Source organism: Sinohyriopsis cumingii, chromosome 12, assembly GCF_028554795.1.
Source record: "Sinohyriopsis cumingii isolate HCF-2022 chromosome 12, ASM2855479v2, whole genome shotgun sequence".
Classification (NCBI taxonomy): Eukaryota; Metazoa; Mollusca; class Bivalvia; order Unionida; family Unionidae; genus Sinohyriopsis; species Sinohyriopsis cumingii.
The window spans coordinates 16,138,333-16,165,478 of record NC_142972.1 but is presented as its reverse complement, the minus strand read 5'-3'; the positions used below and the strand labels follow the sequence as shown (position 1 = coordinate 16,165,478).

Genomic DNA, 27,146 nt, shown 5'->3' with positions numbered 1-27,146 from the left:
TGAATACTCCAAACAAATGTTTCTTCCTCTTGAATAATATCTAAGTACAATATAAAATACATCTGCAGACTTACAACTGAACACAAGAAATGAGGATGAGTCCAAAATAAAATGAATCTGATTGCTCTGTTCTCTCTATATATATACACCTTTTTTCTATTATGACTATATTTCACAACATACCCCACATGACAGACCTTACTACTCAATTTATCTTGAATTTGCCTTATTCATGAGACCTAGGCCAACCAATGGGAATTTACAGAATTCTTCTAGAACTGTCCAAACCCCATCAGTCAATAACAAATTAACCCAAAGTCATCATTAAGTCTTATTATTAAGATCATTATTAGTAATTATCAACACATATTTAAGCATCTATTTATAAATCCTATGTAATTTTATGCTCTTAACAGACCCTGTCATGTAGGCAAAATCTAACTAAAGATAATCTGTACAATTTACACCCATGAATTTTTTTTTTAAAATTGATAAAAATCATGTACCAGGAGTTACAAAAAATACAGATATACATAACAATATGGCATAGTGATACATTGTAAATAAACATTTAATTTTGTTCCAAAGTAAATGAGCAAATGTAAAGACCTGGTCTGGTAGCTACTGTGTAAATGATCCATATGAAAACAGAAGAAAATAAGTTGCTGCTGCTACATTAATCAGATGAATGCTTAGCATATTAGATTTTTAGTTTTCATAATGCTTGTAGCTATTTGATTGCCTTAAATGCTGTATATATGCTTGTAGATTGCGTAAATATTGAGTTCTGTCTTCCAACTTCTTGAAATTAAATTTTAACATTTCGTCAGCACAATCAATATTTTCTCAAGCAAATTAGATTCTTTTTGGACAAGCCCGATGGGTACCTCAATTAAAATACAGTAGGGGCTCGATCTGAAATTAGAGTGTCCCGGGCATTGGGCTATCAGACTTTTTGATCACATATTCAAGTTTTACACCTAACAGTGTACAATTTTAATAGACAGGAGGGGGATCCTGTCAGGGTCTCAGCCAAATGAAATTTATTTTTGGGGGGAAATCTCTTCTATTCATGAAAATATTTCATGGTCTTCAAGCCAAATATTACAGTTTTGTCGAGGCCAATATTCCAGGATTTTCCAAGCAAGCCTGGACAGAGTCTGGATTATTTGTCCAAATACTCCAGGGTCTTGCATGCTAGAGTTTTCCATGGTTTCAATGGAAACTCTACCATTGCTACAGGAGAAACCATGAACAAAAAAGAGCATGTCAAAAAGAACATTCATGCAAAGTTTGATCAAAATTGGCTCAACTGTTCTTAGTAAGAAGTGAAAAATACATTTTTCAACTTGTTGCTGTGAAAGTTACAACAATATCAAAACCACCATGGACACAATTAAAATACAACATATCCACATATCCTAGACAACATTCCTACCAAGTTATATCAAACTTGCTCACCCATTTTAAGGAAGTTAAAAGTAAGCTTTTCATTTCCCGTACAGAAATTTCTCATGGATTCCATATGGAATACTTCATGAATCCGTATGGAAGAGATATGGACTGAAAAGCATATGGAATCATACAATTTATTCCATATCAGTTCTGTAAGTACTTCACAGCAAGTAAAAATTCCATATGGAATAAAGTTTTAACTTAAATCCATAAGCACTTTTTCCATATGGAAAGCAGGCTCATGTGTTACAATATCATGGAAAATACTCCCTGAAGAATTAATAACCTAAACTATCTGATTCAGATAGAAATATTGGTGGGAGTTTGAGTACATGTATATGTCAGTGTAGCTGATGTGGAAGTATGAATATATATACTGTACTCATAAATTTGAAGAAAACACATGCATGTCAGCTTTCTTTATTTCCACAGATGTTCAAAAACAGGCAAAGACATGACCAAAAGAGTAGAGAAAATGTAAACATGATCAGAATATTAATATCTGGTAGTACAAGTATAGATGAATCTTTGGACTTAGAAAATCTGGTGCAAGGTGGATTTTGGGCTTGATCTAATGTTTATTCTGGAAAGTAATTTTGTTGACTTCCTATTAAAATATGCTCTACAAAAATCATACCCTAGTGAAAATGTGACTTAAATTTCAGCAAAATCAATGAACATTTCTTAACATTCACTCAAATGTCCTTTTTCACTAAAATTATGGTATTTTAGGAGATTTTACCAAAATTTCTGAAAATATGTGAAATTTTGTGATTGAAATTTCACAGAGTTTGTCAAACATTCTGAAAATATAGTGATATTTTGTGATTGTAATATCACTGACATTTCAATAAAAATATCAATAAGATATACCGTAATAAAATTTATTTTTTCTTTCTTGTACACTTTGAATGATTTTCAGCAGCGTTTATATTTCCTGTTTCTGATAGCTGTAATTTTATTGTTGTTTTTGGGCACAATAACTTTTTCCCACATCTTTCCTTGTTATATTTCTTTTTCAAATTTTTTTTGTTGTTGTATTTTTGTTGAACTTCAGTTGGATTTAACTGCCCTCAAACAAGTTTTCTTGTTTTCCATTTTAAAACATAATTTTGCTTTTCTCCTGATCTGAATCTGATTTTTCTCTATATGGACCCTTTTTTTAATATCATCTCCAAAACTTTATTTTTTAATAATACTCTATCCAGTTCCATTCTGCAACGAGCTTTCTAATAAGTATTCGCTCTGTTTATTATTCAACAGATGACTGCTGTATAGAGCTTTCTGACTGGTCAAAATTTTGTACTTGCCCAATGAATCATCGCGTAACGGAAACTGATGGTAATAAGCATGCTTGCTAAACATGGCAATTCAAATTTTTTAGCGGGATATGATTAAATAACCATTTGAAAAATGTGAGGCAATTAGAATAGCTTGAATGCAAAGTCAATGGGAACATAATTGGTCAATCTGTATGAAAAATGAACACCAGGACTAGTATTTTGCTTTTTGTGCCATAAAGAGCTTTACAGTTGTGGCTAACATGCTAAATATGACAAGGAATTGAACCAGGATGATTTTGAAGTTGTATGACTCCAAACAGATAAACTTCCAGAATTTAAGGAGGGACAACGTATAGACCAGTGGTGGGAATTGTTGCCAAATACCCATGTCTATCAAAGATAGTCATATCTTTGCACAGTTTTCTTGGCCCACAAGTAGAATCGTCCTTCAATATTGTGAGTGGTATTATTGTTTATATTATCAAAATATTCTAGTTGTATTAGAATTTAGTGTAAAATAAAAGTAATTATATCATGAAAAACATTTGTCATGGCTGCTTGTGGAACAAGGACTAATTCAAGAAACCACAACAACATCATAGTTAGTACATTAATAAAAAATCAAGTCTGCAGTACAAGTGACATAAGGCAGGTTCTCAGTATTTCTTCTTTTTATAATCAATGTCTCAAATGGATGCTTTTCTGTAATTCTGCATCATTTTCACAGTTGAATTTTTCAATGCAGATTAATATTTATATTTCATATATGTTTATATGTTCACAGATGCCTGTGCATATGTTCCACTCAGGTTTGATAGTTTGATTTTTAAAAACACTTAATTATTTAGGGTCAAGCCAGATTCTTCACATCATGTTGTATATACTGTATATATTGTACATAACAGATAGAAGGCCTCAAGGTAGATTAGTTCTGTAATTAAACTGAGTTGCCTTCTCTAAATAAAGTCTTTATTATTATTATTATTATTATTATTATTATTATTATTAATAACTCCCATATCTCTTTCCTTGGATGTCATATAATTACTTTTACATCTGTATAATTTTTTTCATGCACACTTAAATATCACCTTGCTTAATAAAGTCCTGTTTAATTCATATCCAATATTTATGTGAAACCTTCTGAAATGTCTGAAAAAGTACTGAAACTTCAGTAAAATACTATATACTGATCAGAATTTTAGTGAAATTTACAAAAGTTTAAGTAAAATTTTCTGTGAAACCTCACAAATATTTCAGTGAAATTTTAGTGAGATCTCACCACAATTTCAATGAAAGTTTAGGTCGAAATATTTGTGAAAACTCATCAAACTTCAGTGAAATGAAAAAGACTTAAGTGATGCCATCAAGGATTAGGTTTTGCATGCAAGAAAGAAAAGGAGGACAAGAAAAACATATTTTATAATTTCTGTCAAAATAAAATTTATGATCCATTAAAAAAATTAGTGTGAATATTTATCATTGATTCCCAATAATGTCTAAGAATCATTAGGCAGTTTAATAGAAATTTGAAGCAGATTTTTTTTATGGTTTAGGCAGAAAGCGCTTAAAAACCCTGTCTGAAATCTGCCTTATAATAATAATAATAATGACCTTATTTAAAGAGGGTAACACAATTAGCTAAAAACTAATCTACCTTGAGGCCCTCATACAAAGGAATTTATGTATTTAAGCTGCATCTCTGAAGCCACTGGATATGTTGGGTTTGGAAGATGGAAATAGAGTGGGAATTTCTAATCTCAACTGGAATACTATTCCAGAGCAGAGTTCCAGAGTATTGGAAACTTTTTTTAAATAACTCCTTATTTGGTTTGGGAATTTTATACTGTTTGGTAGACATGGATTGCAGGTGGTGAGTATTACCAGGTAACCTATACTGGAATAGTGATTGTAAATATTCAGGAGCACTATTATGAGATATCCTGTACATTAATTTGGCTTTTCTCAAACAGATTCGGTCTTTAATAGGTAATATTTTTAACCTACCAGCTAAACTTTCCATGCTTTCTTTCTGGATTGATATTTGCCCAAATGCTCTTTTTTGAAGATGTGCCAGCTTTGGTATGTTTTTATCATTTGAATTACCCCATAAGCTTTTTTAGCTTTTTTAAGTACACCTGGGAAATTTTTTATGGGATGGACTAATGCCAAATTCCATATGAACTATTTACAAATTCCATATGGCCCATTTACAAATTTTATGTGGTATATTTCAAAAATTCCATGTGGACTATTGCCAAATTCCATATGGATTATTGCCAAAGTCCATATGGAATTTTAATTTTATTCCATATGGACAACCTACAGATCTCATGGACTAATTTGCATATTCCATGGGACTTTCCATAAGGAGTACGTAAGGAATCCATAACATTTCCATATGGTTATTTCTGAAAAAGTATGTATGGATACCATATCCAGTCTATATGGAAAATTTTGCATGGGTTTGGTTTCTATGGAAACCCCACTGTTACTAGTGAAGCCACCCTCAACAAAAGTTAGTAAAGCATGATTTAAGCAATATTCCTGCAAAGTATATTCTTAGAGAAGCTGAAGACAGAAAATGTAGGCAGATGAATAGACAATGGATGCAGGTTCATGCCAGAGGCTCACAGGCGAGCTAAATCCTAAAACCATTTTAGTTCTAAAGAAGCATAAAGTTGACATGCATGCAAAACTGTTTTAAAATTTGAAAAAAGTGGACTTGCTGCTTACCTCAGCCTTGAATAGGCAGCCTTCAACTAAAACAGAAGTTTGTACCTAAGATCAAATCCAGTACATGAGTGAGAAAGCACATTACCTTTTAGTAATATATGAGTACCTGTTGTTGTCTCATGAAGTCCTGAGAGGCAGTAAGAACTCTACTGACCACCTTAATCAATCCTTGTACAACAGGAAGTCTGCCATTTTTAATCTGCAATCAACAAAAGACATTAAGTGTGAATTGTCATTTAGGACAAAAACTAGATATCATTATGGTGAAAACCAGATGCCAAAATGACAAACCATTATGGAGTAGCGATAATTTTCAGTTAATATAGATTAGATATAATAAGTCTTGTGGTGAAAATGCCATATTGATTTGATTTTTCATTCTGGAATATAAGAAAATGCATGTATTTCAAAACACTTGTTATTTTATGAGATCAAATATTTTAGGCCACGAAAAGGTGGAATACCCTATCTCAAAAAAATTCAACATGCAAAATAGCAAACTTTTTTTTATCTCATCAATAAACAATCAGTCTAGTATTATAAAGAAAACAGACACACAATAGTTTCTCAATACTTGTCCAGGACATATGCATAGTAAACAAGCTTGTAATGTATTCACCAGGCCTGGATTCAGGGGTTAGCTTTATGTGGCTTGATATCTTTTAACTTGATTGTTTTTGTTTTTTTGTTGTTTTTCAGGAGTGGATTTAAATTTTGTTTATTTCAGTCACCACTATGCCCTTGTTGAAAAGTGAGGAGGTAGTGTCTGTAAGCAGTCTAACTCAATTAAAATTTAATTTGAATAGACACTTTCAATTACAGACTATAGTTAATTTTGGAGCCTCTTATTTTTGCAGGAATTTTAAACTTGTGGGAAAAATAGCAATAGATAAATGATGCTCTTCTGACCTTTAAATATGAAAAATAAAATTGTCAGAATAAACTAGGATTTTTAGAATAATCATTCTTTATGACAATAACATTTAATCTCACTGTGTTTTCTATCATTGTTTTATTTTATTTTCAAAAGACAATGCTAAGATCTAGCAGAAAAATGATTTAATAATAAAATATTTCTGATCTTTTTGCCATTTTAATTTTTTTCTGGGGCAATGCACCAAAATGTTCTTATCCATAACTACTCAGTTACTTCTCCTGCATCCTGCTTTCAGGTTTTTCTAACAGCATATAAGATGCAATTTGTTGGATGAATTGTGCAATACAATTTTTTTTGTTTTTTCACTGCTTGTTTATACACCCTGTTATGGATACATAATTGAAAATTTGTGTTAGGAGGTTTGATATTTGAAAATCATGTTTTTCATGCAGCATGCTTTGAATTGGTAGGTAGGGTACTTACATATCTCCTGACCATCTGTCTGATGTAGAGGTCTTCAGTCTGTGTGTTCAACTGTCCAAAGTCCCATACCAGGGGCAACAAACTCTGTGGTAGTGGCTGTACCCTGTACACCAATCTCCTCATTGGAACCCGACCTGTCAATATTGAACAAATTCTTATTGTAACACTCTCTCAAACTACCTCATTTTTACAAGTTTCCTTTGACAGTAGAAGGGAAAATGGTTAGATAAGTAACAGCTTGAGCTTGGATTGGCGAGTATGGTTGATATATCTAAACATGAAGAAGAAACACCATGAGCTGCTCCAGATGAACAAATAATGAACGAGATTTGATAAAAAAGCAGGACACACTGGATTACCTCGCATACAACATATTACCATATAAATGGAATGTTTAGAAGACTTCAATCAAAACAGTGATCAAAGCTGATAGCCTGGCTGATGTCAGAATTTTATGCAAATTTAAAAAGATGGTCACTGCAATGTCAATGTTTTCATTTGCCTTTCTGCACTATTAATTTCCTCAGACATGCCCACAACATTTCTGTATGGCAAATCTGAGATGGGGGCTGTCTGTTGCATTAGCCCAGTTAGCAGACACCAATTACATGTCATCAGTGTTGAAAGTGGAAATATTTTATATGCTTATTATCCTGTCATTGTTTCTTCAAGAGTTCTGTCTTCTTTGAACAGCTGGAACTGAAGTCACTTCCCTGAGACACACCAATGAATCCAGCTAAAGTTAGGCTCAGTAGTTCTGCAAATCAAACACCAAGAAGTACTCTGCAAATCACGTCTGCAAGTAGTCCCCTAGACACAACTCTGTCATTGACAACCAGGCAGGGTATTGAGCAGCCTCATGCAATAACAATGCTTTCTACATTGCCCCTGGGCAGTGGTGCTCCAATCCATGCAGAAAAATCTTACGAATTCTCAAGAGCTTCTTACAAACTGCACATTTGAACAATGTTAACAATGTATGCAAATCAGGTAGCTTGTGAGTCAAGGAATAACTAAACAAAATTTCACATGAGCAGATTTTGCTCAGGTGAGAATTTTAATGTTCACATAAGAATCTACAACTAAGAAAATATTTTTTTCCATTACATTTTTTTCATGTTTGAAAATAAGGCAAAGCTCTAATTTCTCAAGTGAGTTATCATGTGAGAAATTTAGACTTGATTCTGATTTGACACATGTTAAATTTGTTCCAAGTTGGATTTTCTTATGTGTGTGTTTTACATGAACAATTTGAACTTAAATTTTCTGTGCAAATGTTTGATATCTGGCATGGCATCCAGACTAATGTCAAATAGACATTTTGCTGGAATACTCAAAGACAAGATTCTGATGTTAAAGTGTCCCATCTGCACTAATATTCAATGTATTTTAAACGATGGTATCAAAAAGGTGAATTTTTAAACAATTTCAATTAGCAAATAAACAAGAAATAATTTTATGCCACTGATGCCCTCCATTCAATTAAACCCGAAGATTATTTTTTATTTCCACTAATTCCATTTTGTTATATTTAATATTACCAGATTAAACATTTCTGAATGTGCTAAATATCAAAACCTCTAATAATAATAATAAATGATTTCATTAATATCTAGATTTAAGTAAATAAATGTTATTTTATTTCCTGTATTATACATTTCCATACAATGTCACTGCTTAAATAATAAGTAATTTTTGCCCCAAAAGGGGGGGGGGAATCAATCATTATTTATAAAATTCTGTTCTTCTGAAGCTAACATTTATTTCCAAGATCTTGGTAAAAATATATTTAGATGATGAACATTTCTGAGAGTCTATTAAAAAGTTATATATCTGTAAATTCTTATGAATGGAGGAAGCTTCAGAACACTCAAATGCCTCACCTGGGAGTAAACAATGACAACTCAAAAGGAAAAGAATAATGAGAGCAATAAGAAACGTCAACAATGTACATAACTTATGAGATCTCTGCTGTGCATTGTAACAAAATTGTCAATAGATTTATAATAAATGACCTATATAAGACACAATGTTGTATGGGGTCTCTACTGGACTAGACTGCAATAATCAATACAGCAAAAGTTAAAATAAAAATAATTTATTTCTGCACATCATAAAAAATCTTAGGATAGATCAGAAACGTTTTATGATTACCCAGCCTGTCTATGGTTTTGTCAGCATCTACATGGTATCCCAGTCCAGCCTGCTCCAGTCGCTTTATCAAGGCCTCTGAGTGCCTGAAATTTAATAGAAATGCACAAAATACAAACAAGTTTAATTGTACTAGTAGATTAAATAGAATTCCACCAAAAGAAAAGTGAATCATAATAAATATTGTCTTTGATCTTTAGTTATTGTTGATGAATAGTGAACATGAGAAACATCCTGTTTTATTTACGCTTTACTGTACACAGTGCACATACTGACAGCTTCTTTGAATCTTACTTTAAATGTCATTGGAAACTAAAATGGAATTAAAAGATAAAAGCCATGGCCTATGTGTCAAGCCTCTGATTGAAGCATTGTTGTAAAAGATGCGACCCCAAGGTGAAAAGGTTCAGCAAGCATGTCACAGCAATAATTTTCTTAACTTCATAAAAATTCATTCAATCTATGAACAAAATCTATCAAGCGATTTAGGTGTTATAAGCAAATGAAACAATTTTAACCAAATATTTAATGAAAATTTACATGCCTGTAACCTTGACCTCAAGATAAAAAGTGGCAAGAATGCATTTCAGAGAATGAATTATCTTAAGCTTATTAATGATTCATCATAAGTATGAAGAAAATCCATCACATGCATTAAGAAATTTTTAATATCCAAGGTAAAATGGACAAGCAAGCATTCATCTCAGGGAATGAATTGTCTTAGCTTCATAACGATTTTATAAATGTATCTCAGTAGTTCCAAATGAGAGACATCACTATAAATGTTCTATACAACTAAATTAATATATGTGTAACATTCAAATTCAAAAGATCCAGTTTACTGTTTCTTTGCCCAAGTCCATCTCATAAATGTAGTATCATTTTAAAATGTTTCTATATAAAGGTAGAACAAGGTTTTCTTCCCTGGTGTATAATACATATGTATCTTTTACATGTGACTAGTATCAAATTAATTGCATAACCCACATCTAACAGACCTACAATTATTACTTTAAATGAAAAGGTACTCGAGAAGTTAGTGTTATTTCTGATTCATTATTTAAAATCATTTCAAAACTGAATCACAAGACACAGTGCCAAAAAAGATGGGATAATGTTTCAGGTGAATAAGTACATTTTAAAAATAACATTTATTATTATCTGAAACTCTAATTTTTATAAAAAGGTGTTTTTATTTCAAGAATTTTATGCAGTAATATATACTGAAACCAAATTTGATTAGTCTTTGGGAATTTTGTAAAATACTTTGTGCAATTAAACTGATTTTGAACATTAAGTTGTATTTTCTGATTAGTGGTTTAGCTGCAAAAATTCCTTGGACTTTCACCAAGATAAAATCAAGTTGTCAGCAACCTTTCAAACTTTCAAAGTAATGTCTTTTTTGCAAACCAAGGTTTTTCCAAAATTTCTGGTTGAGATTCAGTAGATAATCTATTCATATACAATTTCACAGAGATAAGGACCCATGCATATTGTAAAAAGTTGGTCCCAACACTATTTATTTCAAGAACTTTTTGCCATGAAAGGAATTCTCTACTGCTCCGGACAATATATACCTACTGATACTAAAAGGGTTTGTATCGCTTCTTATTAATGCAACACAGGTGCTCAACGAGAGCTTGATTTTGGAAAAAGCAATAATCAGAAGGGAAAAATCATACAGAGTGACAACATTACCTCAGATTACTCCCATGACATGTTCTGACATAGGATCCTGTCTATCATACTCTTTTATAGTATGATAGACAGGGTCCTATGTCAAAATAGGTCATGGGAGTACTCTTTTATAGTATGATAGACAGGGTCCTATGTCAAAATGGGTCATGGGAGTACTCTTTTATAGTATGATAGACAGGGTCCTATGTCAAAATGGGTCATGGGAGTACTCTTTTATAGTATGATAGGGTCCTATGTCAAAATTGGTCATGGGAGTACTCTTATAGTATGATAGACAAGGTCCTATGTCAAAACGGGTCATGGAAGTAATCTGAGGTAATGTTGTCAATCGGTATGATGTTTTTTCTTCAGATTATTGCTTTTTTTCAACATCATGCATGCGTTGAGCACCTGTGCTATGACAAAAGAAGTCCAATAGTCATGTGACATCAAAAATAAACTCCTTTCTCACGCTGTCAAACAATTCAAATACACTGCATGAAAGTCAGATACCTTTTGTAAAAACCAGAAAGAGCATATTTATTTCAAGAACAACCAGAATCCTGTCACTACCGCAGCAATCAGGCCTGTCAGATTCATCAAGCGGAGAGCACATGTCATCATGGTAGTCATGTGATAAAACAAAACCTGGTTGTTGTTCTCGGAATAAATGTATAGATAATTTTTTGTTCTTTCATTTTTGTTATTACAAGTATCTAACTTTCATTTACTATTTTATTTTATGTTTTATAACATTTTTATGTGTGTGTTTTGGATTTTTAGCATAGCTTTAACAATATTTCAGTCATATTGCAAAGATTGTCTGAAGTGTGGCAGTTTATAGTGATGTCTAGCTGGTGGGTGACTGGGGCATCATGCCTGCAGACACATAGCAGTCACATGATCCTGACACCGGACCAACCAGTCCTAACACTAACCTCTTAATGCTGAGTGCCAAGTGAGGTAGCTGCTAGTACCATTTTTGTAAAAAGTCTTTGGTATGACTTGGCTAGGGTTCGAACCTGCAATCTCTTGCATCTGAGGCAGATGCTTTAACCACTAGGCCACAGGAGCAGTCTCTTTAAGATTTGAAACCGGTTATTGTTGATATCAAGTGACAACTAGACCTATGATGTCATGAAAATGTGGGTTGCAAGATCTGTGTACTCATGTGAACTAGCAATGCAAATGGCAAGTACCAGGTCAAATTTCATCAATGCTATAGATTCATCTCTTCTTTTAGCAGATTAGATATAACGATTGTAACACTTATAATTTTTGAGAAGAAAAAAAAAACTAATTTTCATGTTGATTTCATGAAGTTATGACTTGATGTAACAACAATTAAGTTTGCTATATTTCTAATATTCTCATTATGCTTTTAACTAAGAATTTTGAAAGCATGTTTTCTGGCCAGTAACTACAGATGATGTATCCGCTGCTTATGTAAATACCATATAGTTCTGCCATTCTTAGTTTATATTCTTATTCTATGACCAAATGCCTATAAGTTTTCCAATGTACATGCACATTGTTTCAACAGTAACATAAAAAGTTTTAAAAGCGAAAATCTGAGTATCAAAGGCAACTATATACAAAGTGCTTCACATGTATTACAAGTCTGGTTTAAATACCCTGAATGGTTTCAGATATGCTCCAGAAAAAAACATTATTTATGGATATACTTATTACAGACAGACATAAGGGCATAGCAATAGCTGTATTCACTCATATTAAAAACCAGAGGGAAACCTATCAAATGTTAGGTTTTTTGAAGAATCATAGCTCACTTCCTGTATGGATTGCATGCAGCAACAAATCTGAGGCGGTCACATTTGTCAAGTGGTTTTCCTTCAATGGACTTATCACACATGATCTCCTTGATCATTCCTATAGCCTCTGTTGTGTTTGCTTCATCAAAGAAAAGCACTGTGTACATGTGAGGTCCATACTGGTCTGTATTCTGTTGCGCAATATTCCTTGCTTCCTCTACTTTTCTCTTTATGTCTGCATTTGTTGTGCCACCATGCACCTGTAGAAAAAAAAGACTGGTTGAATGATTGGTTGGTTGGCACTTAATGGTTTATCAGCACATGAAATATAAGGCCAAGTGAACAAACTACTATGTCCAAGGCACTTACTTTCATCAATATAAAAAAATATGAAGTAATAGCTTTCAGACATTCTTAATAAGTTCTTTATAAATAAGTTTAATTACACTTAGTCTATTAAATCAACATATCAAGACAGTGCAACTTCATCTTGGATAGCAATAGTTTAAATACATCTTGTGATTAACTGTTGGTGAGTTTTCAGAAAGTCAAAGCAAATATTCTAGGCAGTGCAATATTTATGATCTACTTAGATCCTTCAACATTGTTTTGTATCCCAATGTGTAACAAACATACTCATAAACTGTCCAAAAAATTATACATGGTGCTGAATAATAATAATATAATAATAAATAAGGATTTGATGAGGTCTTAGGCAAGAGTAAACCATGAAACCATGAACATTCCTCTTGCATCACAATGTATTGATTTAAACTGTCAATTCTAATTAAACTTGAAGAACAGGAGATATAAACATTTGCACTTACTTTCATCAGTATCATATTTTTCACATCTGTTCCACATGGGGTCTGTAGTGCACACATGAACTTGACTAATCTGGTTTTACCACAGCCTGTTTCTCCCATGATGATCACAGGAATGTCACACCTTGTTAAAAAAAAGAGACCCAAGGGGCCTGAAGTCATTCACCTGGATGTAATTTGCCTAATAGTCAAATGATGGATTAGCTGGCAATGAAATCCAGGATGGTAGGAATGTTTTCTGTAGAAATTTCTTCCAGTGCTGTCGATAATGTATGTTACAAACAGCTGTTTCAATGTTTCTCTATTATTTTATCTTAATCCATATTTCATGGCAAATCAGTAACATTTGTCAAATATTGAAATATTTGAATCCTTCTGCTTGCTTTACTAACAGTGGCCATACCTGATATTAGATTGGCATCATCTGTGCAAACTTGAAAGACCAATATGTGAAGACACTTTTTGTCAAATTTGGTCAAATGCTGGAGAGTGGTGTTTGACAAGCCATTTCAAGGTTTATCTAGTTTTAGTCACGGTAGCCATCTTTGATAACAAAAGCAACATCCTCTATTCAAATCTGAAAGCCTATCTTGCCAGAATGCTCTCTACCAGGTTTGGTTGAAACTGATTTCATGGTTTTTGAGAAGTTCACAGAAAATGAACAAATGACACAAGGTCATACCATAAGTTCACATGGCCTATATGAAAATAAAAGAATATAAAAACAGCTAACAAAATGTCTGAAATGCTGGGATGTAATTGTCTAGACCTTAAATGTAAATGCCCAAGCCATTTATAACATTCTATTTATGACATTTTATGTTGTCCCTCCATGTATTTTTGTTAGATGTCACCATTTAATAAATTCAATGAAAAAATTCCTTCATGAAACAATTAGATTTAAAAATTATTATGTATACAAATCTATTCAGTGATATATTGTAAGACCATACAGCCATACATGAATAAAGATCAACTAAAATGTACTTGAAAATACATGCTACAACAAGTATTCTCAATTCAGAATAGAATAAATAACATAAATTTATGGTATCTTTCAGAAAGAAGAGAAGCAAATTTGGATAACATAATTTTTGTTGCCCACCTATCATGGTATTACAGCAAAAGCACAGAAAAGGAGCAATAAACTGATCAGTGACTGTATACCAAGCTGATCAGTAACTGTGTACCAAGCTGATCAGTGATTGTATACCAAGCTGATCAGTGAATGTATACCAAGCTGATCAGTGACTGTGTACCAAGCTGACTGTATACCAAGCTGATCAGTGATTGTATACCAAGCTGATCAGTGACTGTATACCAAGCTGATCAGTGACTGTATACCAAGCTGATCAGTGACTGTGTACCAAGCTGATCAGTGACTGTGTACCAAGCTGATCAGTGATTGTATACCAAGCTGATCAGTGACTGTGTACCAAGCTGATCAGTGACTGTGTACCAAGCTGATCAGTGATTGTATGCCAAGCTGATCAGTGACTGTGTACCAAGCTGATCAGTGATTGTATACCAAGCTGATCAGTGACTGTATACCAAGCTGATCAGTGGCTGTATACCAAGCTGATCAGTGACTGTGTACCAAGCTGATCAGTGACTGTGTACCAAGCTGATCAGTGACTGTGTACCAAGCTGATCAGTGATTGTATACCAAGCTGATCAGTGACTGTGTATCAAGCTGATCAGTGACTGTGTACCAAGCTGATCAGTGATTGTATACCAAGCTGATCAGTGACTGTGTACCAAGCTGATCAGTGACTGTATACCAAGCTGATCAGTGACTATGTACCAAGCTGATCAGTGGCTGTATACCAAGCTGATCAGTGATTGTATACCAAGCTTCATCCATTTACCTTAAACTGCCATCAAGTTTGGAAGCAGACAGACAAATCAGACTGTAACCTGAACTATTGATCTATTCTTGATTTTGATGATAATAGATTCAAACTAGCATGTAATGCACCCTCTGAGTAATGACAAACAGTTAAACCAAGATTCATTCCTTCATAAAAAATATATGTAAATTTCAGAGTTTAAAGGAAAGTCTAAAAGAGCAAGAGGCACAAGTCAACCCAATACTGCTGACATGGATGGTTGACATAAGTCAGCTTGTGTAAATTCACAAATGTATTGAAACTGTAGAGGACAAAGACCACATTCTACTAAATTTAATGTTGCTGTCACTTTTCTCTTTTCCTATATCATACTTAAAGGATCACTTTCTCTGAATAAAAAGGATAAGTCATGTATAGAACCAGATTTGTCACCTGGATATCTTCCAGCTGCCTGGAGACAAGACTTTGATTTATATCTAAGAAACTTTTTAGACAACCATTAATGCATCCAATAACAAATATTTCCAGTACTTTAATACTGCAAAATCAGCATCTCTCAAATTCGTTCATCATACATCAAAATCTGCTTCAAGATATTCAAGACTTTTAAAAGTGTCAAATTTTCTGCAAAAACCATCTGTAAATATTTATATGGAGATCATTTTTACACAAATACATATATGAAGAAATTCTGATACTTATATTTATTGGTGTGCATCAGAGATAAACAACAATGACCTGTAGAGTGTCTACAAGCTCAATCAATAAGATGCAGGATCATGTCTTTAAGATACATACTAAGTCTGACCAAAACTTGGACCATAAATGAAGCCTCTGGAGTCTTCAACAACAAGTTTTAACAAAATGTTGGACAATGGACCTAGTATAACAGAACAGGTCCATACAATCATCTCAATTAGCCTCTGATCAGGTGAGCCAAAAATTAAGAAACAAGTCAAAAATATAATTACATGCAAATGAAGGAGGTTAATTTTCCTTGCAAAGGCTAAAAAAAAGTATGTTGCAGAGTGACAAATGTTATGTGATGTCAGCATTCACATGAGGGCATGAGAAATTAGTTCTCAAATTTCATATTAATATTGTTTAATCAAAGTATATTCAATCCTAATTACTGAATGCTCTGCATCTTAACAGTCACCAAGAAACTTCAAGACAAAAATTATGGATTGCTATGGACTTTTACAATGGGGGCCAGGTACTAAACTGGGTCATGAAAAAAGCATGTCAGGTCTAACCATCACAATATAGCGTAATATAAATTTTTTTCAATGTGTGCAGCTTTCATTGTGGCATCAAAGTGCATGACACAAGGCTTGTACCTGATTGTATCTTGGCTGACCTCATCCAAAACTGTTGATCTACTGTAACCATGAGTTTTGCTCTAAGTGTTTCTTGGTGCATGTAAATAATCACCTTCCAAAGAAATATGGATGTATGAAGATCCAAATAAAGTGAATAATTGCCTGTAAAGGCACGTGTAATCAAATTCTAAAAAATTACACCCATTAATGAAATAGTACATGACCTGTATCACTTTTACTATAGGCTCAACATATTTTATACTAAAGTACATAATTACTGACATAAACTATTAAATATCCAAACCATTTTCGTAGATATCCATGATTAGTTTGGATAATCTAAGATCAACTGCATGTATACAGAATTAAAGCATCTTCAGTAATGGACATATTCTGGGTTTAAATGAAACAAAGTTAAAAACAATCAAGCAATTGAGTTCTTGTTCATTAATGGCTATAGCACACCAATCAGATGTGATATAGGCTCAAAGGTTAGTCGTGTTGTTGTATATGAGAGAAATGGCTTTCTATGCAAAGGACAAGTGATCTAGAGTCATATAAAATTGAAGCAATATGGATCCTGGTAAATCAAACAACAAATACAGAACCATTCCCATTGGGTTTTGTCTTTAGGTCTCCTATGTGAAGGTCAGTTGGAATGAGCATTTTGAAAAGCAACTAGATAAAGTGACTGATGACCCAAAAGAAATTAATATTTTAGGCGACTTCAACAGGGATATAATGAAAAATAACACTAACAGAAATTGATTGAAATTCGCTAAAACATTTGGTCTAACCCAATTAATGGACCAACCAACATGACAAACTGACTACTCAATAACTCTAATAGATCATATCTATATAAAAATGGAATAAAATACGACAAAAATACATATTCAAAAGAGAAGTCTTTGTGATCACTTCCTCATTTTCCTAACCAGAAAATCTGGTCTAACAACAGTTGTAGAATCCCAAACTAATAAAACCATAACATACAGGTCATCTAAGCTTTATGATAAGGCAAATTTCTGGAAGATCTCAGTAATGTTCCATAGAGTAAAGTATCTATGTTTGATGATGTGGATGATGCTCTTGATATAAGGACCCGACTTTTTATGCAGATGACAGATAAACCTGTACCTACAATGGTACAGTGCTAGGATTCAAATCTAGTTGTGATTACAGCACACTAATCACCACTAACCACCACACAGCTCTCCCTAGGTCAGGAATTTGTATGTTATGCTTTCGGAAATGACAAATGTTCCTATCCATAATAATTTTGTTCAAATCAAGTTGTCACATGTGAATGTTGTTATTTCTAGATTTTGCATGTATTTCATTACTTTATTTTCAGTCACAAAAGGTATTTCAATGAAAGTACTATCTGGGATTTTATTTTACACAGGTGAGAAAGCTTATCATGTTTACAAGGAACTGGTTCTTTAATATAATCAGCAACATGCAGTAACAGAAACATTTCAAACTTTTTTCAAACTATATTTGTATTCATTGCTCTGTAAATGCACACACATATGAGACACAGAGAGAGAGAGAGAGAGAGAGAGAGAGAGAGAGAGAGAGAGAGAGAGAGAGAGAGATTATTTTGGAGGATTATGGCTCATTTTATTTGTTCTTGTATACATGACAAATGTATGCACAAAACTGTTCAACTTTTTTTTAAAATACTTAAGTCCCTTTTACATAATATTCGCAATTGCATTAAAGCATTTTAGTCAAGATATTTGTTTTTCTTGCTCCATTTATTGATAGAAAAAAGATATGCTAATTCAGTCAATATTAGCAGGTACTGTATTAAAAATGTATTCATGAAAATCTGTCTTGTCATATATATATAGTTTTCAAACTGTCATTTAATGTTTAACTTTATTATCTAGCACCCATTTGCTGGTTTATTCCTTTGAAATAAATACAAATCACCTACTGAATGATTCAAAGGACAGGATAGACATAAACATTTTCAGTTCATAAGTATGTTTGCCATATGGAACTTTACAGTAGTTACAGGAAACAACATAATGTGTGTGCAAAAGTATCTATGCATGTCCTTGTAGTCATGGAAAGAGAGAGTACATAATGCAAATCATTTGTGATCGCTGTGTAAAAATGATAAAGATTTCTTGTATAACACAACGAATGGCCATTTCCTTCCATAACTTCTTCCAGACAAAATCAGATTTCAGTTCAATATCATATATATGTCCCAAGCTGTATTTTTAATCTTAGCTATAATTGTATGTATTAGAAAAGAAGTGTGATGGAAAAGAAAGAAAAACACACAGCTGTGACCTTGACATTTAAGACAGGTCCCAATATGGTACACAAGACATTCTAGGGATCATGCATAAGTATCAAAGCTTGATTCAAACAGCTGAAAAGTTATAGAGCAGAGAAGGTGTGATGGAAAGTGTAGAATACTGAGCTGTGACCAGGACTATAAATATAGGACTCAAAACACCTTCTAGTGGTGATGTCTAAGTACACAAAATTTCACACCTTAATCTCAAATGAACGCAGTAACAGCAGAAGGGAAAGTGCGATTAAAATGTAAAATATTATGCTATGCCATTCACTTTAAATACAGCATACTCAATTTGATATGCAACTTACCTTAATTAAGTGATGATGTACAAGTATACAAACGTTTAATTCATTAATCTGAAATAGCTTTAGTTATTGAGCATAAACAAAAGTGTCAAGGAGAGATGGATGGAAGCATTGTAGACAATGTTCCCCTTTTCTTCATCAAAAGGATGGGGGAACAAAAATTTAAAAAAAGCTGCATATACAATACTTACATGTCCAAAAATCTCACCTGAATCTCATGTAGATGGCCAGAATCTTTTTAACATTGTCTGTTGTCAATTCATAGGTGTCATCTGGGTCATGAGGCATTGTATTTCCCATCACCTGACATAGCCTCTCTATTTTTTTCTCCCTTAAAAAAATGAAACAAGTGGGCTCAAGATTTATCACTTGGCTTATATTGGTCTTAAAGCCAAATGATATTGCAACTTACTAGGTAATTTGGATTATAAAATTTATCAATGTAATAGATATCAAGTTTTGAAGTAGTATATCTTTCTTCAAAAAATACTTACTCAGTCATAATACCTTGGTAGTATAACCCCTATCCAGCAAATCCAATACTACTAAACAAGTTTTTTCTTCTTCAATGGGGGCCCCCGAGTGGCTGAGTGGTCTAAAGCACTCTTCATTACGGATCATTGCCATCTCACCCGTGTCTACGTGGGTTCGAGTCTCAGAGTCAGCCAATGTAGGTATGTGAGAAAGCATGCCAGTAGCTTCTCGTGGGTCAGTGGTTCTCTCCGGGGTTTTCTCAGGTTCTTCCTCCACCATTAATACTGGCTGCCATGTATAGCCTATTGTGTGCTACAAAATGGTGTTAAACACCACAACAACAACAACAACAACAAAAATCTTCAATGTATGAAAAATCACTTGTGATTCTACACTGGATAAATAGAAAACTCGAATGATAGTGAAAAAAGTGAATGCTCTGGAGAAATTTTCATTAAACACATATGTGGCCCTGAAATATGTGAACTGTTCTATGCTATAACTTTATCTACTTAAGATATGTTTAAAATTGCAATTTTCAATTTTAGTTTAACATTTGCGAATGCCTTTACTATGTCTAGGTTCACTGTAACCACGTTTTATGTTAAAACTCTTCTCTCTCTCACTCTGTCTCTCTCTCTCTCTAGGGCAGTACCATTTTCTTTTAGGACCTACTAAACATTGTAAGAAGTCTTTCAGTAAAATCCCCATCTTCATATGACTATCCATTCAGGATGAGTAGCAAGAAGATCTTTAAAATGGACAGTGTGAAAGCCACATTGGATAGCAAGCAGCACTGTTTTCATTTATGATCAACTAGAAATTCTGGACAAAACCTCATGTCAATAAGACTTTTCATTCAGGAATGGAGTAACTAAATTTTAAAGATGGCTGCTGTGGCAGCAATATTGGACATCACACCAGAACTATTTTCATATAGGAACAACTAGACATAAGAAGTCTTTTAGTGAAACCTCATGTTGTTATGACCATCAATTCAGGAGAAAATATCAAGATTTTAAAGATGCCTGCTCAAGAGAACATAATGAATGTAAGATCATCACCATTTATGACCAGTTGGGTATCATGATGAGTCTTTCTTATTCAGTGTTTCTTGGGTTTAGGTAAACCTTGAATGTTGTAGTAATAGATTACAGAATCAGGCATTCTAATTGCAACAACAGTCCAATGTTATAAAAATGGTGCCATTATATTAGAGTCTGTATTTTTAATGGCCATTCATTAAAGAGGAGTACCAATAATAGGATTTTCAAGAGGACCACATCATAAAAGCATTTCTGAAGAAAAGCAACTTCTCATATAGCATTCCATTTATGAGTAGCTAAAGTAACATTTTTGATATTGCTGCCATGGTAGCCATACTGGATGTCAAATTAGTACTATTTTCATTTAAAACCAACTAGACATCATATGAAGTCTTCTGACAACCTAATGTGATGTATTTGTGATTTGGATTTTTAATATTGCTTCAACAATTTTTCAGACCGCTCCGGTGGCCTAGTGGTTAGAGCGTCCGCCTTGGATGCATGATGTTGTGGTTTCAATCCCCAGTCAAGTCATACAAAAATGGTACTAACAGCTGCCTTGCTTGGCGCTCAGCATTAAGAGGTTAGTCCCGTACGAAATAATTAGGCCGATTCCACCTGGAACTTAAGCAGACTCCAGGCGGAATCTGCCTAAAATGTTAAAAATCTGGTTACTACAAAGGCGGACATGGAAAATTTGAAAAGTCAAAGATGAATCCATCTAAGAGTCCGTCTAACTCTAAGATGGACTTTTGTCAAATTCCTGCTATAAATACATCTTTAGGCGTAATTTTGGACTTGGTTGATTTTCCACCCACCATCTAGGTGGAATTAGGAACTTAGTTACTGGCATCTATTATATGAAAGGAGGAATCAGGACTTAGTTTATTTTCTAACCAACATGTAAAGTTAAATGACTGAAAATATAGTGATATTTTGTGATTGTAATATCACTGACAATTCAATAAAAATATCAATAAGATATAATAAAATGTATTGTTTCTGGTACAATTTGAATGATTTTCAGCAGCATTTAAAATTATTTCCTGTTTCTGATAGCTGTAAATTTTTAGTGTTTATTTTGGACACAATTTTTTAATAACTTCTTTCCACAGCTTTCCTTGTTAAATTTCTTTTTCAAATTTGTTGTTGTTGTTGTTGTATTTTTATTTAACTTCAATTGGATTTAACTGCCCTCGAACAAGTTTTCATCTTGTTTTCCGTTTTAAAACATAATTTCGCTTTTCTCCTGACCTGAATTTCCTCGATATGGACCCATTTTTTAATATCGTCTCCAAAACTCTTTTTTTAAATAATGCTCTATCCGGTCCCATTCCACAACGAGCTTTCAAATAAGTATTTGTTCCATTTATTGTTTAACAGAGGATTGTCGTATAAAGCTTTCTGATTGGTCAACATTTTGTAACTGCCCAATGAATCGTCGTGTAACAGAAATTGAATGGAAAGAGCATGTTTACTAAGCATGGCGATTCAAATTTTCGAGCGGGACGAGAGATTGAATAACCATTTGAAAAATGTGCGGCAATGAGAATACCCTAAATGCAAATTTGATGGGAACATAACTGGTCAATCTGTATGAAAACTGAACGCCAGGACAAGCATTTTGCTTTTTGTGCCATAAAGAGCTTTACAGTAGTGGCTAACGTGCTAAATAGGACAAGGAATTGAATCGGGACAATTTCGAAGTAATATACAGCTCCAAACTGATTAACTTCAGAATTTAAGGAGGGACAATGCGTAGATCACTGGTGGGAATTGTTGCCAGATATCCATGTCTATCAAAGATAGTCATATCTTTGCGGAGTTTTCTTGGCCGAAAAGTAGAATCTACTTTCAATCTTGTGAGGCATTATTGTGTATATTATCAAAATATTCTTGGTGTGTTGGAATTCAGTGTAAAATAAGAGTTATTATATCATGATATATGTTTTTCGCGGCTGCTTTTGGAACAAGGACTAATTCGAGAGACAACAACAGCATCATAGTTTGTGCAATCAAAAATCCAGTCTACAGTACAAATGACATAAGGCAGGCTCCTAGCTTTTCTTCTCATAATCAAACTGTCTCAGATGGATGCTTTTCTGTAATTTTGCATTATTTTCACGGAAGAATTTTTCAATGCAGATTAATATTTAATATTTTATATATGTTTATGTGTTCACAGATGCCTTTGCATAGGTTCCAGACTTGATACTTTGATTTTTAAAACCACTTAATTATTTAGTGTCAGATACTTCATATCATGTTGTATATACTGTTTATTTTGTACATCACAGATAGAAGTCCTCAAGGTAGATTAATTATGTAACTAATTGAATTACCTTCTCTAAATAAAGTCATTATTATTCTTATTGTTTTTATTAGTAATAACTCCCATTTCTCTTGCCTTGGATGTCATATAATTACAACATCAGTATAATTGTTTTCATGCACACTTAAATATCACCTTGGTTAATAAAGTCCTGTTTAATTCATATCTATTATTTCTTTGAAATGTCTGAAACACTAACAAAAACTTCAGTAAAATACTATATAATGATCAAAATTTTAGTGAAATCTTACAAAAGTTGTCATTTTTTTTGTGAAACCTCACAAATATTTCAAAGAAATTTGAGTGAGACCTCAACATAATTTCAATGGAAGTTTTGGTCAAAATATGTGTGAAATCTCACCAAACTTTAAAGTGAAATGAATATTACTAAATGATGCCATGTTGGATTAAATTTTGTATGCAAGAAAGAAAATGGCATTGCCCCTTAGGACAAGTAAAACCTAAATCTTATTTGATAATGTCTGTCAAAATAAAATTTATGATCCATTTTAAATATTACTGTGAATATTTATCATTGATTCCCAATAATATCTAAAAAATCATTAGGCAGTTTAATACATTATAGAAATCTGAAGTAAATTTTTTATGGCTTAGGCAGAAAATGCTTAAAAAAGCCCATATGAAATCTGTCTTGACATTTTCATTATTGGATGGGGTTTCTGCAGGTATTTCCATGTAATTAGGCAGAAATAAAGATTCCGCCTAGTAACAGTTATTTCAAGCAATATTCCACCCTGAATCTGCCTAAAAGTGATAATAAGGGGAATCTAGGCTAAATAAGCGGAATAAACAGATTTCACCTGGTAGACGGAATAAACAAATTCCACCTAGTAGGCGGAATAAACCAATTCCGCCTAGAAGGCAGAATAAGCAAATTCTGCTTAGTAATAGACGGACTAATTTGCATATTTTGGGCTGTATTTCACCCTGAATCCGCCCTGAACCCACCTAAAATTTATAATAAGTGGAATCAAGGCTTTAAGGGAAATCCGCTTTAAAATTCCACCTGGAATCTGGTTAAAGTCAGGGCGGAAGTTTTCGTACAGGGTATTAGGACTGGTCGGCCTGGTGTCAGGATAATGTGACTGGGTGGGACATCATGCTACATGTCTGCAGTATGATGCCTCAGTACTAGACATCACTAAAAAAATTGTTAAAGCTACGTTAAAAATCCAAATCACACACACACACAATTTTTCAGTCATTATCACTACGATGTCTGCAGTGTGGCAGTTTATAGTGATGTCTAGCACTAACCTCTTAATGCTGAGCACCAAGCAAGGCAGCTGCAAGTACCAATTTTATAAATCTTTGGTATGACTTGGCCGGGGTTCAAACCCATTACCTACCACAATTGAAGCAGATGATCTAACAACTTAGGCCACAAACGGTCAAAAACCTAATGTCAAAATTACCATTAATCTACAAGGAATAACAATGACAAGATTTTCAAAATGGCCACCAAGGTGGTCATACTGGAAATTATATTGCTACCCTTTTAAATCAGAACCAACTAGACATCATAACAAGTCTTTTCGGTAAGACCGATTTCTGTATGATTTTCTCTTTATGAGCAATAGTGACAACAAAAAATTTCATGGTAACTTCCATGGTGACAACAGTAGTCACTAGACTGGTACTATTCAAGATGTCTGCCATGGTGGATATGATATGGCTGTTTCATTTGGAATGAACTAGACATCATAGTTAAAACTCCATGTTGATATGATCATTTAATTAGGACAAACAGCAATAAGAGGGTTGTCAAGAGGGCCATTAGACATAATGAATAATCTTGTGGCGAAAACCCTGTGATAATATGAATTTTCATTTAGGATGAGTAGCAATAATAAGATTTTCAAGATTGCCATGTTGGATGTTAAAAATGTGGCAAAATTTTCATTTAGGACCAATAAGACATCATATTAAGAAGTCTTGTAGTGGAAACCCAGTGTCAATATGATCTTCCATCTGGGAGAAACAGTTATAACATTTTCAACATGTCCGCTGTAGTGGTTATTTTGGGTGTCCAAATAGCACCATTTTCATTTATGACCAACCGGACTATGGCATAAATGTGTATGTAAATTTTCATGGCAATCTTAATGAAGTAGTCTAGTTAAAGTAATTATAACAACAGCTGGGTTGACAATGAACATGATGGACTGCAGGCCATACTTATCAGCCGGGAACCAGGTGATTTTTTTTTTACTACTTTTACTTTACATCTGGCTACCGTATTTCATGTTACTTTTCATACATGAAAAAATAATTACTAATTTCAGGGTACGAAAAATTATATGTAAAATAAATAATTATCATTTCATGGTACTGACCGTGTACGAAAAGTAAAAGGATCGTACCTGAACAAGTTCTATGGAACACACGCTACTACTCGATAACCTAACGGTACAAATGTAGAAAGTAAACATATATTTTCTGTCTCATTCTGCTTTCAACTCAAGAATCTAATTACAATAAAAATAAAAGTACTCCAAGATTTTTGTTGTTATTAGTGAACGAGAGGGGGTGGAGAATTATGTCGCACTGTGCAAGCTCGTCTGCATTTAGAGCATATGCAGCTGTTATGTTGTGTAATGTTGGCAAAATGATTAAGATGGTTTGAACATGTATTAGTTATGGGGATTATTTATTGGTAAATTGTACGCAACAATATGAGACCACATTGTCAAGAAATTAAGTGCAACTTGTATTTTTACACTAACAAAAAACTCATTATCAAATTGTAGTAAAAAATAAAGAACTTGAAATCACGTTTTAGTCAATGTGCATGAGTGCACATACGTCTGAGAGAGAGAGAGAGAGAGAGAAAGAGAGAGAGAGAGGAAACAAAATTTTATCAGTGTACGAGACCATATTTATTCAGGGTGGTTTTATTTGTAGCATTTGCAAAGAAAGAAAAAGACTTACCTGAAAATTGTGATAATCCTCATGTATTATGACCCTACTATATTCCATTGTCAATAAACACTCCTAAATCAACAATTAATTCTTGATTTAATTACGATGTACAATGTCACAACAACCACATGGCTATGCAGTGTTATTTACACGGTAATTAAACATGCTTAGCCTTTGGGTTATTTCAGTTGAAACCAGACTGAGTGCAAGAATTGACAGAAGAGGTCAAATCAGCGAGGCTGCCAGTAGAAAAATGAGGCTCACTTATGGGAAATGAAAATTTGTCACTGTGCTATTGAAGCTGTTGTCCATACAGCAGATGTTATAAGGACAAGCAATCATACATATTACTTATCATCTGAACTAGCCAGTAACGATAATAGTGGTGTAAATCATAGAATAGATTTGTAATAAAATGTTAATTATATCCAAGTCAAAACAGAACAAGTACTTAAAAGATAGTATATGTATATATGCAAATCGATTTAACGGAGTCCGTGACTTCCATATTTATGATACAAAATGACTAGGTTTTTAAATTTTATGTTTGTATGACTATAATGAAATAATAAGACTAGTTGACCAATGGTCTGTGGTCTTCACTTTAGCGTGTACTGAGATGTAATTAAAATGCATGTGATGTTTTGTTATGGTCACAGAGTTAATAAGGAGAACTAATTAATGATAATATTTAAAGGTTTGGTCTGTGAAATCCTTTGTCCATTTGTTAATAAACACTAGCAGATATTGTAATGACAGTAAGAGAGCTTATGCACTATGGCACCAACATGATTTTTTGGCGTTGGGGGCAATCAGTCACGGACAGGAGAGTTAGTATAGTAAGCAGTCTGAAACTAAAGCTAATATTTACTAATTGTTTTGAACAGAATCTTGTGACATATTTTCAGCTTCATTTGCATGATTAAACTTGTCAGGGTGGGTGAGCTGTATGAACTCCTTGACTTATGCCATGGGCGCCCATGCTTATGCATCATTCATTGTATTTCTCACCAACAATTATTAATTTTTGTAAAAACAAAATGGCAATATGCTATATTCAATCTGTTTTGCAAACCTAAACCTTCTTGGCAATATTTTACGTCCGATAATTTAATATAATTTTTCAAAAAATACAAAGTGATATGTATGAAAAGGTATGATACATTTAAATAATTATTTATCTGATAACTGGATTGGAATGAAAAAATACATGAAATACGGTACTTAAAAAAATACCTGTATCCCTGTTCAGGCAGGTCCCCCAAGCTGCCCACTTACTTTAGAATCGCACCC

The 27,146-nt window shown here is 33.4% G+C and overlaps 1 protein-coding gene across 1 annotated transcript in view; it reads right to left on the bottom strand.

The window, feature by feature from the left end:
- LOC149786031 (E3 ubiquitin-protein ligase rnf213-alpha-like) overlaps positions 1 to 27,146 on the bottom strand; it is a 451,244-nt gene that overhangs the window by 231,207 nt on the left and 192,891 nt on the right. The window contains exons 40-45 of the mRNA XM_089978103.1: positions 19,267 to 19,389; positions 13,262 to 13,382; positions 12,453 to 12,694; positions 8,989 to 9,071; positions 6,835 to 6,968; positions 5,581 to 5,673 (exon numbers count right to left, since the gene is read on the bottom strand). Coding sequence (XP_089834229.1) covers positions 5,581 to 5,673; positions 6,835 to 6,968; positions 8,989 to 9,071; positions 12,453 to 12,694; positions 13,262 to 13,382; positions 19,267 to 19,389 — 796 coding nt within the window. The remainder of the gene's footprint in view (positions 1 to 5,580; positions 5,674 to 6,834; positions 6,969 to 8,988; positions 9,072 to 12,452; positions 12,695 to 13,261; positions 13,383 to 19,266; positions 19,390 to 27,146) is intronic.